The sequence below is a fragment of the Rhinolophus hipposideros genome (genome assembly GCF_964194185.1).
Source record: "Rhinolophus hipposideros genome assembly, chromosome: 11".
Classification (NCBI taxonomy): Eukaryota; Metazoa; Chordata; class Mammalia; order Chiroptera; family Rhinolophidae; genus Rhinolophus; species Rhinolophus hipposideros.
Genome location: NC_138057.1, coordinates 62,182,501 through 62,203,266, shown reverse-complemented (window position 1 = coordinate 62,203,266; position 20,766 = coordinate 62,182,501). Strand labels below are relative to the sequence as shown.

General features: G+C 38.7%; 1 protein-coding gene across 1 annotated transcript in view; it reads left to right on the top strand.

Moving 5' to 3' along the window:
* Window positions 1-20,180, top strand: part of FRRS1L (ferric chelate reductase 1 like) — a 31,420-nt gene extending 11,240 nt beyond the window's left edge. The window contains exons 2-5 of the mRNA XM_081067146.1: window positions 2,674-2,758; window positions 5,126-5,264; window positions 11,206-11,452; window positions 14,303-20,180. Coding sequence (XP_080923272.1) covers window positions 2,674-2,758; window positions 5,126-5,264; window positions 11,206-11,452; window positions 14,303-14,475 — 644 coding nt within the window. The 3' untranslated portion in view covers window positions 14,476-20,180. The remainder of the gene's footprint in view (window positions 1-2,673; window positions 2,759-5,125; window positions 5,265-11,205; window positions 11,453-14,302) is intronic.
* Window positions 20,181-20,766: the final 586 nt, after the last annotated feature.

Sequence of the window (20,766 nt, the reverse complement as noted above, 5' to 3'; positions counted from 1 at the left end):
AGACCTTGGGCATGGCCGTGGTGGACTGGCCAGTGCAGGGCAGCTGTAGACAGCATGGGAAGGCAGCACTGTTGGCATAGTGAGAAATTTTGTCTGGAACCTACACTTCAGATCCAGGTTCTGCTGAAGGCACTTTGGTAATTATCTTACAAGGTAATCATGCAAACGTTTTAGGGTGATGGTGCTGGGAATATGACAGGCTTTTTGCAACCTGGCAGCACCTTAAATGCTGGCACGCGGTTCAAACGTATTTTATGCCAAATAGATCATTTAATTCTAGGGGAAAATTGTAATATTGCTTTGCATATATTCTTATGCCAACCCCAGCTAGTATAGTGAAATTCATTTTTGGCATTAATGACCCAGAGTTAGCACAGACCCCATACGTTAGAGGGCATGGTCTACAATAAGATTATACTCACTTCAGACCAACTGGCTACAAATCTGGGAATACCCACCACCTGCCTCAGATTCTATAATTCACTAGAACTCAGAGAACTCAGGAAAATACTATTCTTACAAACACAGTTTTGTTATAAAGGATACAACTCTTGAACAGCCAATGAAGACACATATAGGGCGAGGTTTGGGGGGCTCCCGGTGCAGAGTGGAATCAGGACATGTCTCCCTCCTGACATATCAGTGTGTTCACCAACCAGGAAGTTTCACTGAGCTTCAGTTTCCAGAGTTTCTATTGGGGTTCCATTACATAGGCACAATTGATTTAGTCATTGGCTACGGAATTGAGTTCAATTTCCAGCCCCCTCCCACACCTCCCTGGGGAAGGGGCTAGCTCAAAGCCCCAACCCTCTAATTACATGGTTGGTCTTTCTAGTGACCAGCCCCCATCCCGAGTCATCTCATTTTTAGCAGAAACTCAGGTGTGATTCCAGGGGCTCATGAACAATAGTCTTATTACTTGGGAGATTCCGAGGATCTCGTCTCTCCCAAGAACCAGGAAGAAAAGCCAGTCAAATTCTTTATTATTCAACAACTTACAAAACAAAAGAAAAATATTGTTATTAAATGGATGCCCAAACACATTTGACTGAACACAAATTCCCATTTCAAGTTTTAAAAGCGTGTAAGATAATAGGAAATTAGTGCTAGAAAAGGCCTGTTGCCAACACTAATAAAACTAGTTAGGTACATTTGTAAGTGAGCTTTATTCCAAAACTTGCTCTTATTTGGGACTTAGAAACACATTCTTCTGATAGACACAGTCCTACCCAGTAATTATTGGTTCTCAGTCCAGTTTACAAAATTTAGTAGTAATCCGATAGTAATATGATGGCATTTATTGAGCTGGAAATCTGCTGTATGCCAATGCATTATTCTAGATACTAGGAAGTAGTAAGGATAATCTGTTTGAAAAAATGGAGGAAGATGGGGAACCTGCGTCACAAGCAGCATTACAAGAGATTGTCAGTCACGTACAGAGTCGTAATCATGTGAGTAGTCATTGCATTTCTGGAAAAAATATTCTGAGAAAAAGATGGCCTCAGCATTGAAGTGAGAAATCTGAGGAAGAACATATATGAAGACGTGAAGCATAGTTTGTGGCATTGAGCAGTCGCTCGAATCAATATTAAGAGAAAAAACAAAGAACTCATCTAAAGCAGGATTCAGTCTGTAGTACTGAAATAGATCTTGGCATAAAATAAGCATAAACTAGAAAAAGTGTGCATCTGGCCCAGTTACTTAAAGAGGGTGAAAAGATAAGGCTGTATTTTAGTATGTGATCAAGGTCTAGTAATGAACTCCAAAATGGACGGCTGTGTGCTAGGAAAGTGTGGCCTCGTGGCTTTTTTTCTTAAAGTATAATTAATAGAACGGAATAAACGAAACCTCATTTTAAAAACATGACAAAGAAACAACTTCCAAATAATGAGAAAAGTTAATAAAATCAAGTAATTTTTTTAAATTTGTATTTGTGTACCTAATGCCTGCGGGTGATTTTATTTATTTGGCAATCAGTTAGTGTCCAGTGCCAAACCCAATGCAGGCCAGAGAATACAGATGGTTCCCGTGTGCATGGGGAAAACAATCTCGGAGAAAAATATTTCTGTCCTAAACTGGAAGCATAATGCAGGCTTACTCTTCAATGTACGGTTAAGTGCATTATGATGTTAAGTAAGGTCACAAGAAAGATACACAGCTGTTAGAAATGATGTGTTTAAAGACCTTAGTGAGACATGACAATGTTTAATGAAACATTAATGCTTAATGAAAAATGGAAGTTCACAGTAAAGGGAAAATCCTATGATTGTGTGTACAAATGGAAAACCTCTACTTTCAAATATGTAAATGTATTGTTAATTTTTTTTTTCTTACAGTGTGTATATCTTACTACAACTGTGATTTTTAAACTCCCAGGGGGCAGTGGTGAGTCAGTGGTTATATGAAATTATGTACCCTCGGTGCCTCAGATTCCTTACCTGTAAAATGAGGGAAACGCCTAATTTCTCAGGTAACAGGTAAGACTCAGAAAAAAGATGGGTGCCCTGCACCGTCTCCTCACGGAGAGGGTGATTAGGCTTAAACGAAGCCCCTTTCTGAGTCCCTGGACATTTCTAGACACGTGTGACAGAAAAATAGTAAATATATTTTAAAAAATTCTCATTGGAAAAGTTGTACTGAACGTGCTAACCATTGTTTATTCTCCCCGCCTAGGCTATCCTTTCCCTACTGCTCCTCCTGTGGACCCATTTGCCAAAATCAAAGTGGATGACTGCGGACAAACTAAGGGATGCTTTAGGTTGGTAGATCTGTGGGCCGCGTAACTTTAAGATGGTGGTTCACTGCTCACGGTAGTACTGAGATTGCATGCGGGTCATTCTAACCAGGGCTCTGTACCCCTTCATAACTTGTCCCTGCTTATTTGGCAGGGGCGTGGGTGGCACAGGCAGCGATAGACAAGTCTAATACCTAATTCCTTTTCAAATAATCATGACTTAGGGATATCTGTATGATACTTCCCTGTTTCCCCGAAAATAAGACGTAGTCGGACCATCAGCTCTAATGTGTCTTTTGGAGCAAAAATTGATATAAGAGCTGGTATTATATTATCTAAGACCTGGTCTTATTTTAATATAATTTTTGCTTCAAAAGATGCATTAGAGCTGATGGTCCGCCTAGGTGTTATTTTCGGGGAAACACGGTAACTATTCATGAAGCAGTGATTATTGTATTTCGCTTGTTATCTCGGGTGTAATGAGTCCTTACTGATCATTAGTAGTAGTCTATCAAGCCATGATGGGCTGGAGCTAGAAAACAGCAGTGTAGACAGTGGGTCTCCCACACGGATAGCTTGCTTTGTTGGAAAACGCTCCTTCTCTTTGAATTCTTTATTTCCTGAAACAAATTGCCCTTGAGTAAAGATTTTGTTGGCTGCTGCACTCAAGGTCTGTTTTGTGGTTTTTTTTGGTTGTTTTTTTTTTCCCCTTCTTTAGTGCTCAAGGTATTGGGGGATGGTGTAAACGGAACTATAGGGGTTTTAAGCTTTCTTTGGCTTATAAGGACATCTAAGAAATTTTTAAAAATCCAGTAATACAAGCAATATATAATTCTGGTGATTGAGGATATTTTTGAGCCGTAAAGGAATTTTTGAGACGTGAAGGAATTTGCTAGCGTCAGAGTGACCTGTTTTCTGGCACATTCACTCCTCTGTTAGCTTTTCTTAACCCTTTTCAGCTTTTTCACTCCTATTCCAGGGTGTCTTGAACTTACCTCTCTTCCTGGCTGCTCAGAGTATCTGCCAGCACAGTGGCATAGTCCTTGCCTCTCTCCTCAATCAATACTTAGCAGTTTTGTATCTTGTTTCTTTAGATGCCTTCCATCTGAGTTTAGATTGTCCCACCCTTTGCTACAATTTTCTGTCATTCTGAAAATGGTGTAAAACGGTGTTCCTTTAACGGGGGCTCGTCAGGTCTTAAAGGATCCACAAGTTCTCTGTAAGAAAATTTAAATTTGTGTTTTCAATGATGTTCCTTTAAAAAAATTAATGTGTCTACAATCTGATTGCCTAGGAAACCACCTAATACTGCTCCATGCGTTAGGGTCTGAATTTGTAATTGTGTTTGCACCAAGCAGCCCAATAGAGTAAAGGTGCATTTTATAAATAGATGATACATTCCTGCTCAGTGACTGCCAGATGAGATATTCATTTGGTGCATTGTACATATGAGGGCTTTGTAGCAGTTCAGACAGGTGAAAGTGGAGGAGGGTGGAGTCACGTTTAGTAGTACTGTGTTTCCCCGAAAATAAGACCTAGCTGGACGATCAGCTCTAATGTGTAGATTAGTATGAGACCTGGTCTTATTTTACTGTAATATAAGACCGGGCCTTAAATATAGTATGATACAATATAATATAATATAGTATAGTATAGTACAGTACAGTACAGTATAATATAATATATAATGTACTACCGGGTCTTATATTAATGTTTGCTCCAAAAGACACATTAGAGCTGATGGTCCGACTAGGTCTTATTTTTGGGGAAATACGGTAGTAAGAGCGTGCTCAATCAAAAGACCCTGCACACTCTACTCAAACCCCATGCATGTTAGCAGAATTTTACTTCCTGTAAAACCACATTGTTTAGCACATAAATGCTACGAGTTTACATGTTCCTGGCCCTGTAGTTTAATTTGTATTTATTTTGTAAATCGATGTTAGTTTAATCGCAAATCTGAAAGTAAAACGGATTGGTATACATTTAATTAACAAAAATATATTATTAACTTGGAGAATTTTTTTCCTCTACAAGGGATTCAGAAATAATTTGGTAATAACTGATATTTAAGAGACTCTAATATAGTGTATAGAACACTGGCTGGGAGTTTGGAGGCCCAGGTTCGAGTCCTGTTGGCAGCTGCTGACTCACTATGCAATCTCAGGCAAACCCCTTCCCATCTCTGGACCCCGTTTACATGTAGATAAAGTGGAGTAAGTCATCTCCGAGGTCCCTTGTCACTGACTAAAACTGTGATTTTGAGCCCCCAGATAGCAAAGATCTAATTTATTCCATTTTAGCATTCTGCCTGATACATAGATGCTCTCTTATTGTATTTAGAATTAGTAGATAAAGAAGCAATAATGTCTGTTTTGATATCTCCTATAGATACGGCAAACCGGGCTGTAATGCGGAGACTTGTGACTATTTCCTTAGCTACAGGATTATAGGGGCTGACGTGGAATTTGAGCTCAGTGCAGACACAGATGGCTGGGTAGCGGTTGGATTCTCTTCAGACAAGAAAATGGTAAGATGCACATCCTGATAGAAGTGGATTTTTCTCTTTCATTTGCTGTGCAACTTGAGATTTTGGAGAATGAGCTTGGTTATGTTTTTCGAAGCTGCCATCACCTTTTTAAATGAGAGAAGTTAATTTCTGACATTTGATTGTCTTGCAAAAACAAAGCAAAGAAATCCGTCAAAGTAATATAATGATTCTATTACTTATGACTCTCTGGTTGAAAATTAAAAAAAAAAAAAATTCCAGCTAGCTTAAACAGAGAAGAAAGAGTTGGTTATGAGAACACAAAGTGTTTTGTGGTACCTGTATTCATCAGCTGTTTCCACAGTAATGCTGCAAGGAAAGCTTCCAAAACTGCATGGTTTTATGACAGTAGACATTTATTTCTTGCTTACATTGTGGGGATTAGCTGGAGCTCAGCTGGGCTTGATTCTAGACCATGGGTTGGATTCAGGTTTTTTCTAATCATTCTGAAACCAACGCCTACAAAGCTATGCTATTTTCATGGCAGAGGCAGGGCCATCCATGGTGCAAGAGCCACCCAAAGCTTATTTCAAACTTCTGCTCGCATGCATCTGCTAACATTACATTGCCCAAAGTAAATCACACAGCCAAGCCCAGAACGAAGGAGCAGGGATGTACACTCCCCCACTAAGAGGCCCTGAAAGGTATGGGTATATGATACTACCACAGGGGAGTGAAGCATTACAATTCAGTCTTCCACAGTACCCGTGGGCAGGAACACATCTGGACCTCAGAAAGGTCTATGACCAGGAACAGGCAGGGCTTCAGGAACGCAGGCAGCTGTCCATCTCCTTGCTTCTCTCTGTGCCTCTGCTGCATTCTATCCTCTTTCCTCTGTAGCCCTATCATTTGCCCCTTCACTGTGCCAGGGTGTTTCCCAAACAGCCAGACTTTGTTATACCTTTGTACATGCTGCTGCTCTTTCTAGAGGACTCCTCTTTTTCTTCTTTTCACCTGGCCTGTTTTGAGGCTCAGGCAGTGAGAAGAAGGCAGCTCAGACCAGGATTACAGCAATGGTGGTGGTGAGAAGTGCTCAGATTCTGGACATGTTTTGAAGGTCAAGCGGACAGGCTTTGCTAATGAGTTGGACATGGGTTGTAGGTAGGTGGTAGGAAGAGCAGTCCAAGCAGGCAGAGCTCCCCAGTGGCTTTGTTCTTTGAGAGGCTACCAGGAGAATGAGCCTCCCTCGATTCCCAGTCCAGGCAGGAAGACAAGGGGTCCAGCTGGTAAAACTGCATGGATATGAATCTACATCATTTATCTCTCACTTTAGTGTCAGTAGGAGAAACAGCGGGTGTGTGCCGTACCCAGAAGCTGGCTTGCATTGCAGTTGACCATGTCCTGTCTTGGAATTCACTGGCATTCCTGGTGCAGCTGTTAAGACGAAGGGGCTCAGAGGAGGGCAATCGTGAGGAGCATTCACATTTTAGGTTTGATATTTTGCCATCTAAAGGCCTTTAAAATATAGATCTCTCTTTTCTTCTTCTATTATTCCAAGAAGAAGCACAGAGTAATTTTTTTTTCCAAAACCTGATAAATAGGAAAAGGAAAATGGAACCCCTTTTAATAGCCTTTAAGTTTTTTTTTTTTTGAAATGGTGCCTTATAATTTTTTTATTACACTTTATTTTTTAGAGCAGTTTTAGGATTACAGCAAAATTGAATAGAGAGTACAGGCAATTTCCACATGCCCTCTGACCCCCAACATATAGCCTCCCCCGTACATTTGTTATAATTGATTAACACTTTTAACTTTTTTGACTAGTTTTGAAAAAATTTTAAACCTACAAGCAAACAGCAAGGATAGTACAATATATATGCTTCACCTAATTCACCAAATGATAACTTCTGTTGTGGTAAAACGTGTATGACATAAAATCTACCATTTTAACCTTTTTAAAGTATGCAATTTAGTGGCATCAATTACATTCACAGCATGCAACAATCACCACAATCTAGTTTGAGGACTTTTTTTATAAATGATAACATTTTGCCACACATGCTTTACCTCTCTACTTCTTCTACTGCTACTACTTATTATTAGTTTTATTATTTTCTGGAAACTTTGGAGATTAAATCAATTTATTTATTAAATTCAGGAAGTTTGACCTGATAGTATTAACGTTATCCGATGTACTGTACATTTTCAAATGTTGCCAGTTGTCCCAATCCTGTTCTTTATGGAAATTTGTATTTTATGACCCAGGATTCTGTCTGGGAACACGATTAGTTGTCATGTATCTTTAGTCTTCTTTATTTTGAAATACTTAGCTTTTCTTTTGTTTGTTTGATTTTTGGTCTTTCATGACATTGACCTTTTTAAAGATAATAGGACAGATTTCTTTTTTCTCTTTTTACTTTTTAATGTTTTTAAATAATTTTTTATTTTTCAATCACAGTTGACATACAATAGAATATTAGTTTCAGGTGTACAGCACAGTGATTAGACATTTATATAACTTACAAAGTGATCGGCCAATAAATCTAGTACCCATCTGACACCATATGTAGTTATTACAATATTATTGACTATATTCCTTATGCTATACTTTATAGGCTTATGACTGTTATGTAACTACCAGTTTGTACTTCTTAATTCCTGCCCCCTTTTCATCCATCCCTCCAAACTCCTCCCATCTGAAAACCATCAAAATGTTCTCTCTATGCGTTTGTTTCTATTTTGTTTGCTCATTTATTTTATTCTTTAGATTCCACATGCAAGTGAAATCATATGGCATTTGTCTTTCTCTGTGCGGCTTACTCCACTCAGCACAATATCCTCTAGGTCTATTCATGTTGTCACAGATGGCAAGATTTCATTCTTTTTTATGGCTGATTAATATTCCATTGTGTATATATATATATATATATATATATATATATATATATATATATCACTCATCCATTGATGGACACCCAGGTTGCCTCCATATTTTGGCTGTTATAAATAATGCTGCAACAAACGAATGCACATGTCTTTCAAAGTAGTACTTTGGGTTTCCTTAGAAGTGGAATTACTAGATCCTTCTTTGTCTCTTATTATAGTCTTTGTTTTAAAGTCTATTTTGTCTGGTATAAATATTGCTACCTCAGTTTTTTTTTTTTTTTTTTCATTTCCATTTGCCTGAAATATCTTTTTCCATCCCTTTACATTCAATCTGTGTGTCTTGGTCTGAAGTGAATCTCTTGTAAGCAGCATATGTAAGAGTCTTGTTTTCTTACCCATTCGGCCACTCTATGTCTATTGCTTGGAGTATTTAATCCATTTATATTTAAAGTAATTGTTGATAGATATGTAGTTATTGCCATTTTATTATTCATATTTTTTATCTTTTTTTTCTTCTTATAGAAGTCCCTTTAACATTTCTTATAATACTGGTTTGATGGTGATGAACTCCTTTTTCTTGGAAGATAGGAAGCTCTTTATCTATCTGATTCTAAATGGTATCTTTGCTGGATAAAGTAGTCTTGGTTGTAGGTTCTTACTTCTCATCACTTTGAATATTTCATGCCAACCCTTTCTGGCCTCCAAAGTTTCTGTGGAGAAATCAACTGACAGTCTATGTGAGGTCCCTTGTAGGTAACTAACTGCTTTTCTCTTGCTGCTTTTAAGATTGTCTCTTTGTCTTTAACCTTTGGCATTTTAATATGATGTGTCTTGGTGTTGACCTCTTCAGGTTTATCTTGTTGGGAACGCTTTGTGCTTCTTGGGCTTGTATGTCCTTTTTCTTCACCAGGCTAGGGAAGTTTTCCGTCATTATTTCTTCAAATAGGTTTTAATGCCTTGTTCTCTCTCTTTTCCTTCTGGTACCACCATGAAGTGAATGTTAGTATGCTTGATGTTGTCCCAGAGGCCTCAAACTGTCCTCATTTTTTTTTTGGATTCTTTCTCTTTTCTGATTGGGTGTTTTCTGCTACCTTATCTTCCAAATCACTGATTCAGTCCTCTGCTTCATCTAATGTACTGTTGTTGATTTCCTCTAATGTAGTCTTTATTTCAGTTATTGAATTCTTCATTTCTGAATGGTTCTTTTTAATGTCTTCATTCTTAATTTTTATGTTTCCTATCTTTTTGTCAAAGTTTTCCCTGAGATCATTGAGCATCTTTATAACTAATGTTTTGAACTCTGCATCTGGTAGATTGCTTGTCTCCACTTTCTTTAGTTCTTTTCCTGTAGCTTGGTTTTGTTCTTTCTTTTGTGACATGTTTCTTTGTCTCCCCATTTTGGCTGCCTCCCTGTTTTTATTTCTATGTATTAGGTAGAGCTGCTTTGTCTCTTGGTCTTAGTAGAATGACCTTATATAGTAGGTGTCCTGTGGGGCCAAGTGGTACAGTCTCCCTGGTCACCTGAGCCAGGTGCTCCAGGTGTGTCCCCTTGTGTGGATTGTGTGTTCCCTCCTGTTGTAGTTAAGCCTTTATTGCTGTTTACATGTTAGTGGGAGGGATTGACCCTCAGGCTGATTGGTTGTGGAGACTGGCTATGACTATAGTAGAGGAAATAGAGGAAGCTGTGAAATAGAGGAGCTGTTGTGCAGGGGCTGACCCTATGGAATGGGATTCACTTTAGCGGGGCTCTGGTGCTGCCTAGTCTGCCCTTTGGGTGTGTTGTTTGTGGAAGTTATTGGGTGGTGTTAGGTGTGGTCTGAAGCTGGCCACTGGGTGTGTTGGTTCTGGGACCTCTTGGGAGGGGCTCTGTTGCAGGCCAAGGCCAGCCACTGCCTGTGCCCTGCCCAGGGCCACTTGATTGGAGCTACAAAGTGATCTGCAGACAGTTGCCACTTGTCCTGGTGCCTGTGGTAGGTTAAGCTGTGCATTGAGGCCAGCTGCTGCTAGTGCTACGCTTGAGGCTGCTTAGCAAGAAGTATGGGGCATGCTGAGGCCAGATGCTGCTTGTTTGGGGTTTGTGAACCTTTGGGAGATTTTAGGAAAGTCCACAGCATGAGCCAAGATAGGCCATTTGTATGGAAAAGCCACTGGAAGTGGCTTGTGTGGGCCCACTAGTTGAGTGGGGCAGAGTCTCAGGGAATCACCAGGGTGGGGCGAATGGTGTTAGCCAGGTTGATGGAGACTCAGACATGGCGCTCACCCGCATCTGCACCCTGGATGTGGAGTGCTCAACAAAGGAACAATGGCTTCTGCCATTGTCTGGGAGAAAGCTGTTCCTCCAGCCCCTGCCCTGAAGCTACACAATTCAGTTTCTTCCCATATGTCCCCATTGTATAGGATAGATTTTTTGTAGAACGATTCTCAATTTGGATTTGTTGATTATATTTTTATGATTAGGTTAGTTGATGTATTTTCAGCAAGAATACTAGCTATCAGGAGGAGCTTGATGTTAGCTGTTGTGATGCTAACTTTGGTCACTTTTTTTTTTTAAAGATTTTTTTTTTTCCAAGTCAACTTGTTGTCCTTTCAGTCTTAGTTGTGGAGGGCGCAGCTCAGCTCCAGGTCCAGTTGCCGTTTTTCTAGTTGCAGGGGGCACAGCCCACCATCCCTTGCAGGAGTCGCACCGGCAACCTTGTGGTTGAGAGGACGCATTCCAACCAACTGAGTCATCTGGGAGCTCAGTGGCAGCTCAGTTCAAGGTGCTGTGTTCAATTTTAGTTGCAGGGGGCGCTGCCCACCATCACCTCGTCCAGGAGTTGAGCTGGCTTGTGGTTGAGAGCCCACTGGCCCATGTGGGAATCAAACTGGCAGCCTTCGGATTTAGGAGCATAGAGCTCTAACCGCCTGAGCCACCGGGCTGGCCCCAACTTTGGTCACTTGGTGAAAGCATTTTGATAGCATTTAAAATAATTTTGGGGAGTAAGATTTCAAATTACAGAGGTAATGGAATATATGTTTCTAAGTGATATTTCTTTCTAGCGGAAAAGTTTGCAAAAGACCTACCTTTGACTTTTTTCTTTATTATTTTTCATGTTAGGGTGGTGACGATGTCATGGCCTGCGTCCATGACGACAATGGCAGGGTCCGCATACAGCACTTCTATAATGTAGGCCAGTGGGCAAAGGAGATTCAGAGAAATCCTGCCAGAGATGAAGAAGGAGTTTTTGAGAACAATCGAGTCACCTGCAGATTTAAACGTCCTGTGAACGTTCCCAGAGAGGAAACAATTGTCGATCTACATTTGAGTTGGTACTATCTGTTTGCTTGGGGTCCAGCGATTCAGGGTAAGCCTACATTTTAGCATTTAGATTAAACACCAGCCACTGCTGTGCTTGTGTTTATTATTTAGTGGGCAAGAAAGTGATGAGTACTTTGAATAATATAAAAGAAAAAGGAGATGTGATCCTGCCTTCAGAAGATTATGATGGACTTATTGTACACATGGACGTATGGATAAGTTATACACGTGCATAGCCAGAACAGTACAAGATAACATTTGATGAGCTAAGTGCTTCATGAAACAGATCATTTGCAGGGTACATGTGGGGTATGGGCTGTATTTAATTCTCACTATGTTCCCATTTACTCCTGACCCGTCCTTGAGAGGTGTTAGGTATATCATCCTCATTTTAGGGAGTTTAAGGAACTTGCTCAAGCCTGTACCACTGGTTAATGGAAAAGCAAAAATTCAAATCTAGGTCTGTCTGACTCCAAAGTCAGTGAGTACTCTTAGCTCCTATGCTCTAAATATATAAAAATACTGAGCATTCTGGAGACTTCTCAAGAGATTGACACCAAGGGTTTCATTAGTAGCTCACTTTATGATGATTCTGGTGGTCATAAATCCATCAAACTGTCCTATAATTTAGCCCATTACTCCTCCAGTTTTAACGTGTATAGAAACTGCATGGCTGTATCGTTAAAGCGCAGTTTCAGTAGGTCTGGGTTGGGGCCTGAGACTCTTCATTTCTAACAAGCTTCCCACTGATGCTGGTGCATTGATAACCTCGCTTTGGATGGCAATGCTCTTCAACATTTCCCCCACAAAGACCCAAGGATATCATGAGACCTTTTAGAGGCTGCTAAAATCATGGCACACCATGTCTTCAGCAATCCCCCGGGTTGATCAGCCTAATGGCCTGACCAAGAATGGCAGTGAGTTGTTTGCAGCCCTTGTATTAGAACTATTCTGGCTCCAGGGAGTTGTATCTTTCCTTACTCTGTGCTCATCAACTATCTGTTGCCTAATCTGTGGTGTCTTTTTTTTTTCCTTCAGATTGTATCCATTGATTGGTCTGGAGATTTCATACCTTTTTTTTTTCACCTGTTTCTAATTGGGAAAACATTTAGATGCCTTCAGATTTGTGACATCTTTCCCATTATTTCCCAGATTACCGACAGTGGATCTGCATTTATATCTTTGAGTACTTTCAGTACCCTGGGAAATAAATTATATCTCAGCCTAGAGAAATGAACTCATTTAAAATAATGGGATTTGGCATCTAAAACTTTGGATGTGTGCATTGGTTTTGCCCCTTGGTAGCTGTATCTAGCCTTTATCTAAATTCTGAACTCCAATTTCTTTCTATCTAAAATGGGGATAATAATACTGACTTCATAGGACTATTATAAGGGATAAATGAAAAAAGGTGTTTGAAATTGCTTTACAAATTGGAAAGTGCTGTACTTCAGAAGGTCATCTTCCTATGTATACAGCATAATAGCCTACCATTCCAGGCTCTTCCCAAATATGATCCTGCCTTGCCTGATAAGATGATTCAGGACTTCTGTTGTTCTTCTCACTGTCTCCAAATATAACAGGCACATTCCTATCCCACAGACAGGCTTTTGTTTTTCCTGTTTCTTGAATGCCCTTCTAACACCTCTCTGTTGATCAAAACTATGCATTCTCTTAAAGTCTGAATTCAGAGGGGATAAATTTTGAGCTAAGGTTTGAAGGAGAGTATGGATTAGATTTCCCTCAAGGAAGGCATGAGCTGGAGGTGCTTGGTTAACCCTAGGAGTCCATGTAGGTGACCAATGAGTGAGGTTAGGTAGGAAAGGTGAGCGGAATTTGTTGAGGGACAAATCTCGTGCCAGCCTGAGGAGTTTGATTTGTGCTAACAGAAGCTAGAATTAACACTGGAGCAGGGAATTGACACGTCAAGTTTGGCATGGCTTCCCCAGCAGATAGGACCTTAACAACCCTCACTCTGAGCCCTATTTCCAAGCATACCTTTGCTCTGAACTCTTCTTCCTTAGTCTACTTACCCCACTTTTCCATGTGGATTATTTATATAGATTATAGCACAAGGATATTCATGTGGATTACGAGGTCAGGCACTTCTAATCAATGTCAGTTTATTAATCTCCTTTACACACAGCCTTTCCCTTTTTCCACTTTTATCCAGGTCAAAAAAATCTCTGGTCCAAGTATTATTTATTTCATATCTTGATCCTCCTACTTTTTGTACCATTCCATCTAGCAGTGCCAGAAAGACGCGCGTGTGCGCACGGGCGCGCGCGCACACACACACACACACACACACACACACACACACACACACACACACACACACACACACACACACACACACACACCTTCTCTGGTTTGGCCTGGGCAGGCTACTCCTTATGTCCTACAGACAATGAAAGAAAGGCTGCCATCTGTAAGAGAGTGCAGTGTGGTCAGGAGTTGTTAACAATCCACATATAAAATACGTATTTGAGGAAAAACTTAGTAGCTCTTGCTCTGGGAAATCAAAATATAGTTTTGCATTTGATATGACTAAGGTAAAACTTATCAGAGACCTTAAAAGTAAGCATTCATTCAATGCTAAGTAGCAGTCTTAAACCTGGGGTGCCATGGAGAGACCAATACATTGTTTTGGTAGGGGATGTGCATATTCATGAGAACCAGTACTTTTGGATAAATTTAATTTCTATAGTTTTCATTAAATGTACAATTACAGAGAATTCTGATAACATTAATACTTGATTTCCAGATCTTTATAATCATGGCTTACGTATTCAGCACTAAAGACTTTTGTTTAGTTTTTCTGTTGTTTGTATGTATCATTTTAAATCTATATATTTTTTTGATTGCTCCCTTCCTTTTTATTTCTTTCTTAAAGGCTCTATCACCCGACATGATATAGACTCACCACCAACTTCAGAGCGTGTTGTCAGTATTTACAAGTACGAAGACATTTTTATGCCATCAGCTGCCTATCAGACCTTCTCCTCTCCATTTTGTTTGCTTCTCATTGTTGCCCTGACCTTCTACTTGTTGATGGGAACCCCTTAATCACAGCTGCAAAGCCAACAGACTAAATAGATTAGAAAATCTTTAGCATAAATATATTTTTAAAGAATATGCAGTATAATTTTAGTGTCTATTATTTAAAGACTCCTACTATGAGTTCAGCTTTTTGGAAGAAAAAGTAAGCTTCTTTTCTAATTGAAGAGGATTGTATAATAATGATCCCATACTTTTGGAAAGTACTTAAAACTTTTCTAAGCACTTTCGAGGACGTTTCCTTATTTGTGCTTCACAACATCTCTGAGTTGGCTTGATGAAAATTACTATTGCCACCTGACTGAATGGGACTTGGGACCCAGGAGGACTGCCTTTTTGTGACCCACATGCCATGTAGCCTTGGCCATTTGGTCAGATAACACAACAAGGCAGAGAAAGAGCTAGACATAGAAATCATGTCTCTAAATAACCTTTACTCTTCCAATTATGACTCAGGAGACTTACTTGGAATATTACTAAAAAGAAATTCACTGGATGGCCCTAGTTCACAGTCAGCCTTTAAGGCAGGAGAACTTTCAAATTTCCGTGAAGCTTAAGTGCTTTTGGATAATTACACAGCTGATGGGGAGAATGGGGGAGATTACAATGAGATGAAAATGGTTCACATTTATTTGAAATTTCCTCTCAACTAGCGAGTAGCTATGAAAAAGCATTTTTTATTGCTGTTGGAAAAGTTAGAAAGAGAGCTGAGTGTTCCCGAAGGTGTAAAATTATATTAATGATAAAAATACGGGCATTCTTAGCAATTAAAATTTGGACTCTTCTACCACTGTACTTCATAAATTAAGATACTCATCTGTGGTTACAGCTAATTCTGTTGTCAGAGTCGGCATATGTTAAGTATGATTATATAATAGACTAATCATCTTAATAAAAATTTAAAGCATTTTGATAATAAATCAACATTTTTGGATATTTGGAGTAGAAACTTTTTAAATATGAGATTTTTTTAAATTAGAAAATGGGAATGACCCATAAAGTGAATTCACCTAGATTATCCATTCAGACTTGTTCAGACTTGTAAATTGGATTTGCAGTCAGCATAATTTATAATAATGCTTTGACTTAATGCATTGCCTTTTTTTCAAAGGAACCCAAAGGTTCATTTGTTCCAAATGTCTGTGTTAACAGCCCATTTAGAGGTAAAGAATCTATGGATATGGTTATGCTGCTGAGGCATTTCCATTGTAGAGTTCCAGAGTCCTCTGGCTTGCATGGGGATGGGGTGGGGCATTGATTTAAAGCTGGCTCCAACTTTGTGGGTCTTTCTTGATTAAACAATACTGGAGACTGTGATTTCTGATGCCATCTTTGGAATTCATGTCAGAAGTGAAAATCTACCTGAGGGGAGAGCTTTCAGATTCTTCTGGAGCTGAACGAAAGAAAGGAAAACATGGAGATTCTGTGATGTTGCACAGATCACCAAATACATCAGAGGGACGTTGGAGAAATACTCCTCGTTAGAGATGGAGCGAGGTTAAATGACACCAAATGAGCAATGGAACTGGGTGGGATTCAAACTCAGGACATCTGGTTCAAGCCCCTGGTTTCACCTGACTACCATCGCCTCATAACTAAGCCCTCTGGTCACGGCCGAGGATGGCCTGTGCATACCTTCTAAGCTATAATGGTTGTTCAGTAGTGAAGATTCTGAGTACGCAGGCACCCACATTGTAAATAAGAGCAATATTTTCTATATTTCCTTCTCACGTATAATATTTCAGCTATAAATAGGTTAAAAAGAAAGAGACTTCAGCTAGTCTCTCTAACTGGCAGGGAAGGAGTAAATTAATGGATTTTCCTTCCGCTTACATTTCAAGTCAAGCTAATTATTTCACGAATTGTTCCTGCTTTGATTACAGTTTTGCATATTTGTGCTTAGAACTTTCAGTGATTTCTCATTGCCATTAGTGTAAAATGCAAACCACTGTGATTACCTCCAATATCATCTTCCGTGACCACTCCTCACTTGCTATGACCTAGCAAGACTGAACTGCTCTCCGTTCTTCAGACCTGCTTTCTCACCTCTCATGTGCCCTGTGCCCAAGCATTCTCCACTTCCTGTGCTTGCTAAACTGCTACTCATCTTTCAGGTCACAGCTTAAGTATTTCTTCCTCCAATCCCCTCGACTAGGTAGGTTTAGGTTCCTGCCAAATGCTCCCATAACACACTGGGCTTCCCCACATGGGCCTCCCCATACATTTTAATATAATTGCTGGCTCGTCCTCCCTGCTGACTCCCTAGCAGGGACCATTTCTTGTAACTCATCATTGTAACAGACACTACTGTGTAGTAGGTACTCAGCAAACACTAGTTGAATGAATTAATAAACAAACTGTACTTCTATGGCAAGTTTGTATGGTTCAGAAGACTTGTATTTCATACACATTGTCAGACTAGCCAAATTTTTATGTTCTAACATGTGATCAAACCATAAGCCATCCTTTTAGCAAATACTAACTTTTGTCTTTTGAAACATAAATAGAAAGATCATTAGTAACAATGCTGTTTTACCTGCAAAACATAGTCGACATTTTCAACAATAATCATTCTTCAGAAATAAGAATTCACAGACCAAGGATGCAGAACAGCATTTAACCATCATCTCAGAGAATCATCAATTTATAGCTGAACCTCTGAAGTTAAAACGCTGTGGACTTCCATTTCATTCTTACCTAATATAAGAGAATCGACTTCTATTTTATCTCTGTATTCCATTTTCTAACAGAGTACTTTTAACCGGGCAGAGACCCTACCAGTGTGTTTTTGTAAAATGCCTGAGTAGAATAATAATGCTAGCTATATGTATTTAGTGCTGTTCTAAGCACTCTACATGGATTAATCATTTAATCCTCACAACAACCATAGGAAGTCGATTATATTATTAATCCGATTTTACAGATGAAAAAACTGAGGCTAGTCATTTGGCATGAATTACCAGAGCTGGCAAGGACTTTAGAAACTGTTTAATCCAATACACTTATTTAATAAAGGCACAGCTGAGGTCTAGGAAGGAGATATGATTTCCTACACACTCATGCCTTCATGCACATCCATTAAGGCTTTTATTAAATGGAACCCATTATCCACACAAATTAGCCAGGTGCTTTTTTTTTTTCCTCTTTAGTAATTTACAGTGAAAAGGAGGACTTTTTGTAGTTATATTTGGGGAAAGTGGTCCATTTTACTTTCTATTAGCTTTTTCTCTTCTTAAAAACATTTTGATTCTTTATTTTACCAGTCATTTTAATGCTTTTAGTAGTTGTTTTTCTTTTAAATAATACACAGATTGGACAGGACTAGAATGTATTTGTCTTGGTTAATTTTTAAAAGTGGCTTGCCTAAAACCCAGGTCTTCTAACGCGGAGTCCAATGCCCTTTACATTACTCCTTTGTAGTTTCAAAGATGAATTGGTCAATATGAGTTCAGGTAAAATGCAGGAGCCATATTTGATTATCTTAAGTTGGCTTTTGTCATTAAGAAAATCAGAAAGTTTGGACAACTCAGGGATGGATTTCCATCCCGGGTAATTTTTACTTCTATTTCTGTAATTAAGTTTACTGTCTATATACAGGATTTTGTGCTTAAGAGATATTGCTACTAAGGTTGTGTGTCATTCTTAGTTCTAGCCTAGGGTTCAGCACATTTTTTTCTGTAAAGAGCCAGGTGGTAAATATTTGAGGCTTTGTGGTCTGTTTCAGCTGTTCAACTCTGTTGTAGATAATAATACGTAAACCGATGAGCATGGCTGTGTTCCAATAAAACTTAATGGACACTGAAATTTGAATTTCATCTAATTTTTACATGTCACAAATATTCTTTTTTAGATTAAAAAAATCGTTTAAAAATGTAAAAAACGTTCTTAGCTTGCAGGCCATACATACAGAAATAGGCAGCAGGTTGGGTTTGGCTTATGGACTGTAGTTTTCCCACACTTGGTTCTCAGCTAAGAGACACACCTATGTGTCATGATCAGTTGTAAAGTACACTGCCAGTAATGTATTACTGGTTAATTGTAAAGATATTGAAGTTAGTAATTTGTTTGTAAAATAAAATAAATGATAGCTGACTTCTTTTATCTCAATAATGGTATTTCCATGCACTTGTACTCTAATGTCTTTTCCTGAGTTGATGGGAAAGAAGTGGCAGTTAATTCAGAGCTGGGTCAGTAGCAATTTTATTTTACCTAAACTCTGGCAGTTGTGAATGACTTTTGCTGTTGAATTGCTCTTCGTGGTGGGGATTACAGTGTTTCAGAGTAATTCATTTCCCTGCAGACATTTTTTTATTAAAGTTTTATCAAAATCTGCAACACTCACAGGAATGTTGTACACATGTGACAATGGCATCTACCTGGTGTGTCGTAATAGAGAAATGTTTGAGAACCACTGCAATAGGCCAAATGCTGAGATGTGTATACTTTGTTGTATATAATCGTATTGTATGTCTTTGTTCTCTAAACAGAATTGGTTATGTTTAGTGAACAGTTTGATTATTTTCAGTGTTTGTATATATATTTGAACATACACAATAAGCCTATATATACATACTATGGCCATTTGAAGGTCTTTGCCAAGATTGTTTTTGTTGCTGATTTCTTGAATACTTTAAAACCCAGGAGATAAAACATATATTACAGGCAAAGCTACCCTTGAATTTATAGTCATTTCGTTTGCAGAAAGGATTCCTCGATCATCCTTTAGTAAGCCTTGCCTCTTTCATTCAGCATTCCATGAATTGTTAAGAATGTACAAAGTATCATGGTTGAGTTTGACTTTTCTGTACTGTTAGTTAAGAAACTGAGGCTAGTGTTAACTGAGTCCATGGCATGTTGATGCAACCCATACCTATTTGTATTTCATTAGACTTTTTATTTAGTTATTCAATTATTTAGTTTCAAGTTGTACTTCTTGGTTTTTATATTTAATAGATGACTTAAGTTCCTGTTCATGAAAAATGGTGGCTATGCTAAATATGATTTTAAATAGAACTGAACATTTAAGTGAATGGTTCATTTCTGTGGGATTTTTCACTTACAATGTATACACATATCTGACTAATGTTTTCAGATTTCCCCCCTGGATATTTGCTACTAGGCAAATTCTTCTGGAGAGTCGAGAGCAATTCTCCCGGGTTACGGGCTGCTGCAGGGGTTGTGGCATTCACAGTTACCATTTCATCACATAGAATGGCCTGGCCCTCCGGAAAGAGTAAATGCAGCTTCTCCACATGCCTTATTCCCACAGATGCGCTGATATGCTGGAACAATCTGGCTCCAGGAGTATTAATATACTTTTTTGAGACTGTCTACAAAATACTATTTTGTAAAAACTATGCCTTTCAATAGACATTGATGAGTTATAATTGTTTTATAATAATTGTGTACCTAATGTTCAATTGTGATTGATTTTGAGATTTATGTATATTTATAAGCCTGTCCCATGTGAATTTTCACTCTAAGATGTGTAATAAACACATGGATTTCTATTTATGTAAAGTAATTGTAGCAATATTCCTTGATGCTATCTAAATGATTGTTCTGTCCATTTGCCATCACAACTACTTTTATCCTTAGAGGATTATGTTACCGTTAGAATATATTAACTAGATTTAAACTTTAAAATATAAATTCTCAACATGGTTTGGAATTCTTCCTGTTGATGTAATTAAAGGTAGTTTATAATTCCTTATTGCTATGCTCTGGTGCATTTTTGGTTTTCTGTTTGTTTGTTTTATGTCCTTCCATTAGTAAAGTCTTCCTAAAGTTATAGACCTTAGAGAAGATGACAGTGTCTTGTTTGACAAAGTGGAAAATCCTTGTAGAGAAACAATTTGCAAAATAAATCTGTATTTAAAGCTTCAGCTTAATACCTTTATTAAATAGTAAATGGAGGCCTACGATAATCCCATTTAAAGTGTATTACCTGGTTAATAGTGCTTAACTAGCTCTAAGAATTTCAATTATGAGCCTTATTGGTGACTAAATCATATAATACGTCAAGAACAGTTACAGTTTGGTTGTAGAGCCTTGTGAATCATCAATGGAAATTGCTTATTATGTAGCTGCTGGTTCTACTGGGGCTAGGTGGAGAAACTCAAGGAATATCATGCTAAGAAAGACTTTGGCATTATAGACTCTAATCCTACCCTCCCCCCCAAAAAACCGCCAATATTTATTGTTTTTTGCTATTTTAGGTGCTCCCTGTATTGGTATTATTTTGCAGTATTCTCTGTGGGTAGCCCAGCATCAGACCCGACCCTAGTTGATGTTTGACTT